Source organism: Sinohyriopsis cumingii, chromosome 7 (genome assembly GCF_028554795.1).
Source record: "Sinohyriopsis cumingii isolate HCF-2022 chromosome 7, ASM2855479v2, whole genome shotgun sequence".
Classification (NCBI taxonomy): Eukaryota; Metazoa; Mollusca; class Bivalvia; order Unionida; family Unionidae; genus Sinohyriopsis; species Sinohyriopsis cumingii.
The window spans coordinates 61157466-61170646 of NC_142967.1; the positions used below are offsets into that span (position 1 = coordinate 61157466).

General features: G+C 33.8%; 1 protein-coding gene across 1 annotated transcript in view; it reads left to right on the top strand.

The window, feature by feature from the left end:
- LOC149795358 (uncharacterized) overlaps positions 1–13181 on the top strand; it is a 121059-nt gene that overhangs the window by 79581 nt on the left and 28297 nt on the right. Inside the window, exons 22-24 of the mRNA XM_089963783.1 lie at positions 4404–4466; positions 8658–8837; positions 9389–9610. Coding sequence (XP_089819909.1) covers positions 4404–4466; positions 8658–8837; positions 9389–9610 — 465 coding nt within the window. The remainder of the gene's footprint in view (positions 1–4403; positions 4467–8657; positions 8838–9388; positions 9611–13181) is intronic.

Consider the following 13181-nt stretch of genomic DNA (forward strand, 5'->3'; position numbering starts at 1 on the left):
AGGAACATTGCTTCACAGTTACACAATTATTGCTATTCATAGTGAGTTTAGAAATGCTCAAGTGATGCATAAAACGCTTTGTGGATCCTGAATATATTTTATTTATGGGACATAACTGGCTCAATGGTACATACTGTAAGATGTCAGACATTGATCATAGGATACCTCAAATGTCGTTTTATCGTACTGTCTGTGGTTTGTTTATTCATTAAAGTTAAAGTGTCAGATAAACACCTTAACAAAGTGAAATTCAGTGGTGATTAGGTTTACACATTGTTTCTTGGTTGGACAATCAACACATGTGCTGTGGACTAAGCTTGTTATAGTCAAATTGCTTGAGGGCTATACTGCTTACAGTCAGCTGGTTAAATAGTGGTAGAGTAGAAAAATTTGATTTGTTATTGAACAATAGAGTGGTAAATTTAAACAATTGGGTTCTCAGTAAAGATATTTGTTTGCTTGTCACCATCAGTCCAGGAAATGGAAACAATCGGAAAAAAACTCATTTAATTGAATGACTGCTATAGACATTAAGATGATCAGGACTCGCACCATGAGGTTTTTAACAGTGTGTCAGTACACATCAGATCTTTAGAACAAAATAATGCATGTACAATGTGTAACTTTCATTATCAACATCATATTTATCAGGACCAAAGTAAATAAACACTGTTGAATTTGACTGGGAATTATCATTATATAAGTGTCACATATTCATCTTAGTGAAAGTGTGGAATCTCTGTCCTTTTTTCCCATGATGCACAGCACCAATATGAAGCCACCTCTAAATCGCTGCCATTCAGTGGAAGTTTCTAAACTATTCTGTTATGCCTATTTAATTTATATTGTGTGCGTGACCTTTGTCTGTGATTGAAGGGAAAATTTTGCCTACCTCTCGTTTACCAGCTTGGAGTGTTCGGAAAGTGAATTTGTTAACAATTTTTACATTTTCCATCAGAAAATTGGAATTCCAGAACAATCTGTTGTGTCACATGTCCAGTAAAATATGTATATATAGATGTTTGATAAACAAATTTTTCATTCCTGTTTCATTTCAGTCTCTGGGAAGACTGTGATCAGAGTTTATAGTTGTGTTCAGATAAGAATTGAGAGGAATTGTTTATTTAAATAATTCATTGGAATTGAAAGTGCTCATTGACCTTTTGGACTAAAACACTACTTTGGGATTATTGAGAACTCGATTCACTAGGAGATTCAAGACTATTAGAATTCATTTGGAACATTGTGTACTTTTGGACTTGTGATAGGACATTTAGGCATATTTGCAAATTATTTCACAATGCTGTGTGTTTTGAATTTTCAGTTTGTATTTTAGGGAAATAAATTATTTGTTAATGTTACTTAAAATTATTGGTTTCACAAAGTTTGACTGTAAGATCTAAGAGCAAGTCTGACTTGTCAGTGCTGATCTCATTAAAAGTTCAAGAAATCCAAAGATAATGCAATCTTTCTGTCATTAAATACCAAGTACCAATAAATATTATGGGAAAAAGCCATTTTTTAAAAGAAAATTACAAACCTAATGAAACTATAAACCTTACCATTTCATAGTGCACCTCGCCCTCAATAACTCATGTGCATTGGGGTCCAAAAATGTAGACCGCACTGTAAGCGAGGGCGCAAGTTACCAAGGGACTTCCAAAAAATCCGCTAGACATACAGAGAACCACTGGGTTGAGGGGGAGGCAAGTGGGCTGTTTAATGACTGAATCCTCGTTTTATAATCACGTTGAGAATGATTGTCAATAAAGCGCTTTTTCTGATGAAGTTGATCGTTATTCCGTTTGAATGACATTTATTTTCAAAATGTCCAACATCTGAAAGATCGATAACTTGATTCCACCTGGTTTTAACAACCAACATGGTGCACGAATGTTTTCATGTATTACGTCACGGCTTTTGTTTTGTTAAATTGTGTCCTGGAGTGGTGAGTAATTTTTGTTGTGAAACAAGGAGTCTACTTATCAGGGAACCAGACTAACTGTTGATACCACTATGAAACAAGATTCCTTTTTATGAAAATAAAATAAACTCGCAACATTTATTTTGTGAGGCAAGCATCTACATCAAAACTCAATTTTTGTGTTGTTCAGTTAATAAAATATGATGCTGTGATTTCATTGCAAGTAATAGTGAAACTTCTTATCATCGTTGAATATATCTCTACGTGCAAATTCAGGAATTATCTGAAGCTCGTTTTCCCTACAATGGTCCGTATCTGTGAAACAAAGTTTTTTATTTGACGAAGTTCTCATTTCACTTTGTTGCCTTGCTTTCTTTGATCACAGTTATTAATGAATCAATTATTTTAAGGTAGTTTAATTAGATTGCGTACACAATAACATTTATAACAGTGTTTGATTGATCAGCTGAAATGAGGTAACCGACATACAACCGAGGCCACTAGTTCTTAAGCATGTAGGATTTGTATGCCTTTTAATGTTTTGTTTTATTCCACCTCCTTTATTTCATTCAAAAGACGTAATTAACTTGATGATAGAAAAGGAGGCCAGCTTTTTATTTAATGCAACAATACAACAAACGCTCCCCATAGTCCGATATCAAAACACGATTGGCTCTTAATTAGGTTCTCAGAGAAAACGCTTGCAGACATAGCTGTTACAGTAGATTGACACATTTTATGTTTAATTACAAGAGGACACATTGCATTTATGATGTTTACACTTAAAAGGAACTAAAAGATAGAACTACAACACAAATTTCAATTGATAAAAAAAATATTTTAGTTGACATTTATTTATTAAAGTCCTGCTGCCACTAGGCGTAAGTTACATTTTCATTGATCGAAATTTCCTGTAATATCACTAATTACTGTATACTAAGACTGTCGTTTGGACAGAAAAGGTAACAAATTATATGACTTCTTATTAAAAGTTGATATTTCATAAAGTTGTTAAAAATTTCCAGGTCCTATCTGCCATTTTCGACGATAAAACGAGCGATATATCAAAGTTTCCGTTACCAATTTTTATCACAATTTTCTTGAAGTTAAACAAATAGGGATACATTTTTTGGTATAAGTGGGTTCGCAAGTTATCAGGGCATGAGTTATCAAGGGAGTGGTGTAGTTGGTTGAGTGATTTACACCATACTGATTGTAAAATGATGACCTGCAAATCAGAAAAATTACAAAGTGCAATACACTGTATTCAGTAACCTTCTTTTTGGTAAGTAACAAGGAAAGCAATTTTATTTTATTTTTTATTTATTTTTTGCACAAAATCCATACTGTCACTGTTTATAATGACCTGATATAGCATCTACTACATCCAGCCTTGTTTTAATGTTGAATGAATAAGTTATAAGGGGCTGTAGTATGTTCTTAAAGTGTACCATATTAAATATTTCATTGATAAAGATAAAGAAAAAGTGGGTATCTTGGCCACTTATATTACACTGTTGTGTAAGTGGAACCCTTCTTCCACCAAAGAAAGGACAGAGAGATTTAAGAAAAATTTCCAATAATATGGTACAGTTCTGTGGAACAAGCTTCCACAGCATGTAAAATGTGTAGGACATATTATAGTATTTCAGAAGAGCATGGATGTGTTACTAAAATGTGTTACAGTAGAAAATAATTTTTGTGATAATTAAAATATGTTAAACTAAATAGTAATCACTATTATCTTTTGTATGACCTACATTGTTATATTTTCTTTTAAACCGGATCTTAGGAGAGAATAGTACTTGACTAAATGAGCCACCCTCTATAAATAAACTATTTTTATTATCATTATTATTATTATTATTCAGATTAAAAGTAAATCTTCATGAGAAATTCTTATTTCACAATGGAAAAGACAAAGGTAATACACTTGTTTTACAAGACTGATCCTGCATTTGATTCCTGGCTGTGAAGTACATGCAGTCATTGGTGGTATTGCCTATCTGAAGTTTCTGGTTTTCCTCCACTTCAAAGGGCACAAATATTAGTCTTTGATGTCACTTCACCAACAGGTCACAGATGTCAGAGCCAATTGCCTATTAAAAAGTGAAAATTTTGCACCACAACTATATGGCATATATTTCATAACTATGGTCCAGTGAAACTTGCAGTGATCAATAGCTGGAATATTGTTCTTAATGGAAAGTTATTCATATGTGTCTACTTTCTCAGTCCCAGTCTAGTGATATTTTTCCCATAATACATCAGTGAATTGATGTGTAATAAGTACCTAACATAAGTATTTAAGCTAATGACTTCTGCAATTCACACATTTCTATGCATCCTTGTGAATTCAAGTTTGGTAAACAAAACTGCATGAGAAAAATTGCTATACTTATGTTGCCCAAACCTGTTGACTTGCTGGAAAAAAACTTCAATAAAAACTTGGAATACAACTTTGTTTTGTGAATTGCAGGAGGTGTTTCTCTTTTGTTGAAGCGAAAATGTCCGGGTCTGGAAGAGGAATGCCAAGATGAAGGTAATCTTATTGTGCATGTAACATTATCCCTTGGAAAAATTATCTTTATAATTTTACTTACTAATTAAAAGTATTCAAAATAAATGTTATGGTTCAGATATGGCTGTGCTCCTTTGATTTTGTTTAATTGTGGGCATGACTGTTTAATGTAATTAGTTGATACAGATAGTAAATCTGCAAGTCATACGGCATCTTTCTGGTGTGATTATTTTAAACCTGTCATAATATGATGTGTCATGCACATAATACAAATTTTGACACAACATTGATAGCACAGAGAGAGATTTCTCGACATCAAGATATATACGTAGCCCAAATAAACAGTAAACAGTGATTCTTAATGTTCATGGAAGTCTCATCTCATAACCTTTATTACACTTGATTTCTTAAAGGTGATTAAAAGGACAAATGGTCATAGATAAGCAACCACCATTGCATATATTGCTAATTGCCTGAAAATAGATACGGTCGTGTTGTGTTGAACATTAATGAGGGAGAGCCCATTACAATGAAGTACTCAAAGTGGAACAGCCAAATCACAGAAGTGATGCAAATCATCAAGATATGTGTTCAAAATTCAACAGTTATTACTCTTCATTGCCTTGAATGTTTAAGCCATCTTTCTGGGGGCCCCAAGTGGCCCAGTGGTCTAAAGCACTTACCGTTCCAGATCACTGCCATCTCACCTCTGTCTGCATGGGCTCGAGTCCAAGGATCTGCTAGCGTGAGTATGTGGGAAAGCCTGTCAGTAGCTTCTCGTGGGTCGGTGGTTCTTCCCTGGGTTTTCCAGGGTTCCTCCATCAGTTATACTGGCCGCCATATATAGCCTATCTTGCGCTGAAAATGGCATTAAACACTAGAACAACAACAGCAACAACAACCATCTTTTTTTAAAGATAGCAACATATCAAAATGTAATGGCAATTCAGGGAATGACGAGCCATGAGTGAAGAGAGCGAAGTCCAGCAAAATTTAATTTTATAACTTCTGGTTGATGATATTTAATTACTTTCTTAAGTATAACAGCAAGGGACAGTATTTTTTTATTTGAACAGTCAGAAGGCACCATACAGACATATAGTTATTCTGGCATGTATGAATGTGTTATGACTTTATGGTTTTAAAATAAGTAACAAGAAAGAGAAAAAACTAAAAAGTATTGTCAAATTAAAAATATTATTTATTTCCCTAAAATACAAGGTGAAAAAATTAAAAAATAACTTACAGCATAGTGGATGTAATCCAGAAGTCCTAAATAGTTATATCAAGTCCAAAAGAATCTAGTAATCCAAATGAGTTCCATTGTTATTCTATATGATGGCCAGTAATGTACTGATGTACCAGCAGTACTGAAGAATCACTAAGATGTATTTCAAAAATGTCTTTAAATGAATTTACAGTAGTTCCATAACTGCCATAAATATCCAATAGCTTTAAATGAATTCACAGTACAGGAGTCCCCCTCTTGAACACCCCCAGACCAGCGGCCACCCACTTCTTACGGCCAAAATCCCTTGGCACAGACGAGTTTGTATTCAAAAGTACCCCTCAAGAATGGCCACCCCTCTAACATGACCAGTGGCCAGCATATTAGTACAAAAATGTAAAATTTTCCCCTCATGAGCGGCCACTTTTTTTCGAAATGTATCCAGAACCATAATTAATTCATGTCATAACAGAAGGTAAGCAATCAGATTATCTCTATCATCAATACATGTCTCCCAGTGTCAAGTTTCCGTTACTGAAAGAAGTGTTGACTAAAGTACATGTAACAGTAAGATTAATATTATATCATTGTCTATAAAAACCAACGTTTACAGGAAATGGGCTCAACAATGTTATGATAGAGTTTTGGGCTTCATACATCTGTCAAGTTCTTCTCTTTGATGATTACAACCAGACGTAATTGTCAAGATCATAACAGGGTCAGCATGGGCTAAAAATAGATTTTGCACATTAACGCACACACACACATAGAAATTAACCTTGAACATAACAGAGTACCAGACAAAGACCGAAAAATCATGTGACAACACATTTATAGCTTCCTTTATGAAGAAGGCATTTTGTCCACTCAACAAAAGTTTCGTCTGCATAATTAAATCTGATACAGTTAGCAACATCCAAATAAATCATTACCAAACATTAACATGTCATCACGTAAAAGGAGACGTATTAGTTTATAAGAAAGGTGGTTATTCTACTTTACGACATCGGGTGAGGTGGGGAGGGGGGACTTGAACAATTTTATGCAGAAAAGACTTGAATAAAACAATTCTATGTTGAAAAGACTCGAATAAACAATGTTGTAACCAATAAGGAGGTTATTCAGCAGCAGTGGGAAAATGGAGCAAAGATTTAAATGATGTTTTTGAATGGTTTTGCAATGTGCATGACAACAATACCCACTCACATATCATGCTTATGCCAAGAATAAGAACTATTAATGTATATTCAGTTGAAATAAGTCTATTATTATAACAAGAAGAACCTTATAATAATTAATGTTACTTTTAAACAAAGATATAAAATGAAGATATGAAATGCTTTGAAGTATGTAGCTTTCTTACTACATACATTACTTATACTTCTCACAAAAAATTTACTCCCCTTCTAGAAAGGCCACCCATCTTATAAGGCCACTTTCCTGGTGCAGAAGGGGTGGCCGTATAAGAGGGGGACCACTGTAATTCTGTACAGTTATTATTCCAATTAATCTGAATATTTCCAGCACTGTCATTCCAACAAATAATTAAATAAAATAAATGAATCCTCTCAAGGAATAACTTCCAAGACCTGTGTTTACTAGTAAGAATGCCTAATTCTAGATAATGATTCTCCTATATAAATTACTAAAATGCAATAGAGAGAATGCGATATGAGGCTTGAATGAATCATCTTGGCATTTCAAAATCACTCTGTCAGTAAATAGATCAGCTGTTTGAACACTGACTAATCAGGAATTAGGTTATCTTGGCCTCTCACTAGTACTGAAGTCCTGAAATCAAATCATGTGATGTTCACTTCAACAATGGTGCAGCTTGAACGAAGTGTAACTTCATGAATAAATCTACGCACTTAATACTCGACTCATCTTACAGTGTGAACTTAGGATTGATTAGAACTTTTGTATTTAAAATATTATTCACTAAATAATCTTTGCGCACTATAGTTATGAATGATAATATACATAAAATAGATATACATAACACATCCATCAACATAATTACACCTTCCTGCTCAGAAAATAAAGTAACTAACATGTTTAAATGTATAACTAGCAATGTTATTGCATGTTTGACATACCCTTACAGCAAATAGAGATGCAGAATGGTTATTTTCTATACTGAGAAAATTTCACAGCCAAGGAAAATATAATTATGTGGCTTGTATTCTTATCTAGAATATAACTTTTGAACCATGGAAGATATTTTAAGGTAACTTTGCCCATATTACTAGACAGTGTGTTGTGTAGGATAGATACACCCCTTGTGTCATGTTCAAGGTCACAGTAAGAGAAAATTGAATTCTGCAACATATTCTTGTCCAGAGTAAAATGTTTTGAAAAACAAGAGATAATTTCATTAATTATTAACTAATTATGTACTATGTATAGATGTGTTACTTACAATAGTCCATGATATCAGCTGCTTGTCCAGAGTATCACTTCAGAAGTGCTGGAATTATTTTAATGAAACTACAACCAATTATGTACTTTACCTGTAAAATGTATCACATTCCTAAGGCATGTCACCTGGTTCAAGGTCATGATAAGGAAAATATAAATCAATGACCTCTAACCATGTATTGATGTAACTTTTGACAATAAAGATATTTTAATGGAACTTAAGCCTTTTATATATCAGGACTTGACATATTCACAGTTAAACACCCTGGGTCAAAGTCAAGGTCATAACAATGGGTAATGCACAAAAATGGGGACCTGTTTCCTTACCCAGGCATTTTATTATACCTCCTACATATATTTTGATTTCACTTTACCCATATCTACATCTTATAAGATCATATACAGCAGTCAAGTCATTATCAAAGTACATATAATTTTAAGATTGCAAAAAAGGCATATATTGTTTATTTGCTGTCTAATAATCAGCTCAATGAGATGTTTAACAAAAGTTGATGTGTACATTATATATATATATGTACTTAGATGATTTTGCTAATTCACAGTTGCAAAATTACGTCAGAGTGGAGTTGTGATGACTGACAGCTTTGGACTAAAATGCAAGAAGATTTTCCATGTGAAGTTTCAGGATACTTTAGTGGGATGGAAGAGGGTTATGAAAAAGTGTCTGGAGATAGCTAATAAAGCTAAACTGTCTTCTGTAGCTTTCCCAGTTTTGGGTACAGGTCAGAATCTTTTAGTATCGACTTGACCCTAAATGCAAAGACTGTCCCTGCTTACATTTATTCATACATGTACCAGTTGCTTATATGAGCTTGATAATTGCAAAGAGATTAAATGGAAAGAAATTAGATTTGGTACACAGTGCTGAAATTGTTGATAAAAATTTAGAATAGTTTTTTCTGTTTACATATTTTGGTGGTTCAGCTATTTACAGAGAAACATATTTTACTTTCATTGTTTGTCAGGCTTGCAGAACAAATAAAGATGTATTTGTGACATGAAAATTTAGTGAATTTACAGAGGAAAAATAATTGTCTTATTTCATATATTACTAAAAGGAGAAAAGTTCAATATAAACACATGGACAGAAATATTCTGACCTATCAAATGGGCAAATAGTTTTAAAACCTCTAAGTTTATTAGAAATTAAGGTATCAGACACTTTTTTAAACACTGAGGTCTTATGTTTAGGCCCCTCCATAAAACTGTATTTTTCCTGTATGAATTTTTGCCCATAAGTAATTAAAATATCAGAACTGTTTATTTTTTATAGGTATGGAACCTACTTCATTTGCTGTAGATGAAATTGCAGACATGTTGTTTGAGGCTTTGATAGATTTTGATGATGATTATCAAAAATATGGACTCCAACGTGTGAATGTAGTTGTGTACCACAAACAATCTCAGTTCATTCCAGCCATCAAGAAAAGAATGATCAAGATTTCCCACAAAGTATCAAAGGAAACAGCTAGCAGGACCTTGGACAGACTCAAAGGTATTCCAACTGTTTTGATAGAAAATGGACTGAAGTTATGATCTTCAGTTTTCACAAAATTACCCATTCTGACATATACGTCATCTGTTTGAGGTTCAGTCTTTGTAAACTGTATACAAATTATGGTTGTTTTCATATTAGATAATCCAAGATCAAATTATCTATCAGTGTAACTGGTGATTTTTTAAAGTTAGAATGTTCTGCACTCATTTAAATACAGCGTGTGAAAAAGCAGATGTGCTCTACAAATGGCTTAAATTCAGTAATTTTCATACACTACAATAGCATGAGATTTAAGTACCTTGATATGCATTTCTGTTGACAAAAATGTGAAGAACATTTCCCAAGCAAAGCATTTAAATTTTGTCAGAAAATATTTGGTACATTTTTGCCTCTCTAAACCTAGGCATTCACTAAGAGTGCATAGTTACGCCTTGGAACCCAATTGAAACCATACAGAGCTAGACAGCTGCAGTGTCTGGTATGCTTTGAGTGCTTAAATAAAAATTACTTACAACAACATCAACATTTTTGAATTCTTCTTTCAGTAACAAAAGATCTAATTACTAGGTAAAATGACAAGAAGCATTAGATACCATTATTTGTATTTGCCCCCATTTTCATGCGTGCAGCCATTAATCAACCACATGATGCATCAGCCATGATTAAGGTGAAATGAATATGGATAATGCATGTGCTGTACTCAAAACAAGATCAGTCTTTTGTTTTCATTTTATATTTGCTTGTTTCTTCTTAAAAATTGACATGGAAAGTGATAGAAAATATTGAAAAAGTGTGAGCAGTTCATGTTCCATAAATGGCAGTTCAGATGTAAGAAAATTAATTTATGGAAGAAATCAGTGAGAGAATTACATGGACAAGGACATGAAGACTGTACATTTGATTCCATTTAAATTTTATTCTATGCTGTCAGATGGGCCATTGAAGCTTCAGTGGATTTAAATTAAAGCCATAAATCAAAATGCTGAGAAAGTTTTTTTTTTTCTTTTCTGAACACTTTGTAGATGAAATGCAGACTGAGAAAAACACATTCCCAAAGCTTAAATTGGCATATGAAAGCAAAGGAACACTGCTTTGGTTCAACTCCCAAGAGAAGAACCAGCTTTAAAATAACCTAAACTGGTATGCACTAGTAATGATCATTATGATGACAACTACATTTTTTTTAAAACGTTGATTAAACATTTCATTATGTGCAGGTGAGGCTACTTATATTTGAAATGTAGTTGAAACCCTAACTACCTGTATGGCTGCTACACAGTATGAACAATTGCACTTTACAAGTCATAATGATCTTTCCTATGTTTAAGACAAGGTTTTCTCAGGCAAATAAAACCTTGACAGATGAAAAGGAGGTTCAAAGAAAACTAGATGGGAAAAATTATTAATGTCTGCACCTGGGAATTTGCTTACTGACCTTGTTTTACTTTATACAGGTGTGATAAAATAAACCTTTACTTTGGTTGACAATATGTAAATTGAAGTTTTCATTCCCAGTTGGAAATGCTTGTTATAATGAGATTCAAGTTAGTCCTTATATTTGATGATCTTAGTCACAAGTTGGAATTTCGAGAAGCTTAGCATGCAAGATGTTTAATTCTTGGATTCCAGTCTGAGCTGAAAAGTTGAAATCAATTATAAAATTGCTTCTAAGAGAAATAATTAGAGACTGTTTTAAGAAGTTTAACCCATTAGCTACTACAGCTGTTGTGCAGTTTCACTACTGCTAAGTGCTATCATATCAGTTACTGAGACTACTGAGGCTGGTTCCTAGGCTGAATACTAGAGCATCGTCATGGCTGACTACAGAAACTGACAATGAAAACATGGTTACATTTATATTAATTATTTCATTAGTTTTTACCGGATTTCAGTGAAGAAAAAAATAGCTTACCTTGTATAGTGTCTGTTATTCATGTATTTCCACTTTATATTACAAAGTTGAGAGTGGTACCTCTCAAAACAGTCATTATCCGCACATAAATGATGATGTATATTCCAAAATATGTCCACATCTCCGTAATGCTGATTTCATACCATTTCAGCCTCAGGACTTGTTTTTGGTCTCCCATTTTCTTGACATAATCGTTTGTTTCTTTCCCAAGCTTTTCCACCAGTCAGTCAGGAAAAAACTTGAGAAAAAAATTGTTCTCATTGCTTAGTCCAAACTTGATTGTTGAACCAACATGAGAATCAAAATCATTGATCTCGAACACGGCGAGGTCATCACTCCATTGTGCAAGCACATGTGCTCGACGCGAGCTTGATGTTGTATATATTATGATAGAGAGGGTCCTATGTCAGAACGGGTCATGGGGGTAATCTAAGGTATTTTTGTCACTCTGTATGATTTTTTTTCCTTCAGATTATTGTTTTTTTTCTTCTCAACATCAAGCTCGCATTGAGCACCTGTGTAGTAAACACTGCATATATGCATCATTGGGGTTCAGAAGCTATTTACAGGTGATGCTTAGATGCGGCAGTCATAGCTAAAGGGTTAAGATGCATTATTGATTGTGCAGAAACATTTATTCAGAGGCCAACTAATCTCAAAGTAGAGGTATGACTTAGGGCAATTATAAATTCCACAACACTGCCATGTTTATTTCAGAGGCATTTTGTACAGGCAGGTAATAAACTGATAGTTGAATGAAGCAGATTTTTAAATTACATTTTGCTGGAAATGAAATCATGCCAGACTGTGGTTTTATAATAGATGATTTACTTTTTCTGAGGAAAAACTTAACATTCCTGCTTTCACTAAATTACCAGCCACACTCAATAAGATGGATTGTTCTGGTTTGCATCCATGGTAAAAGTGCTAGTACGAGGCTGAAAGTGTTCAAAACATTAAGCAGGACAGTCACAATGGCTTTGCTTAAACTCTTTGGTGATGTTCTTACTGTGTGTGCATCGCTTGTGAATTTAAGAGCTCACCTGATACGAGATACTGATGACAGTGATTGATGATCTATGTTTGCTAATGTGCATATACCTTCATTTTTTTGTAGGAATACAATGCACATATACAATGTAGCTGTTAGCAATTTTTGAATTTTATAGAAGTGACAGATTTTTATTTGTTTGGTGTTTTATGCCAATTTCAGCAGTTCCTCAGCTACATTATGGCAACCAGTTTTTCTGGAGCATCTGGAGAGATCCAGCTACTTTCAGTAATATTAGAAATTTTTGCCTGATGGGCCTTGAGCAAACACATAAAATTACTAAATTTAAGTTTTTCCAAAGTCTTTAATTTAAATAAATGACAAAATGACAATCTTTAAAATCATAAAATTTTTCCAGTGACATATCCAAGGCAATTTACCAGGGCTGTCATGGGTGGGCATCAAAGCCAGGACCTTAGAACCACTAGTCTGACGCTCTGCCAACTGAACTACTGTGGCTTCCCCAACAGAGATACATGGGCTCATAGTTAAAATCGCTGTCATGGGAAATTAACTAGTGCAAATGTATTTATGAATTTGACTCAACAAATTAACCAGTGCAAATGATTTATGGATTTGACTCATTGGGAATTGACAAGTGCAAA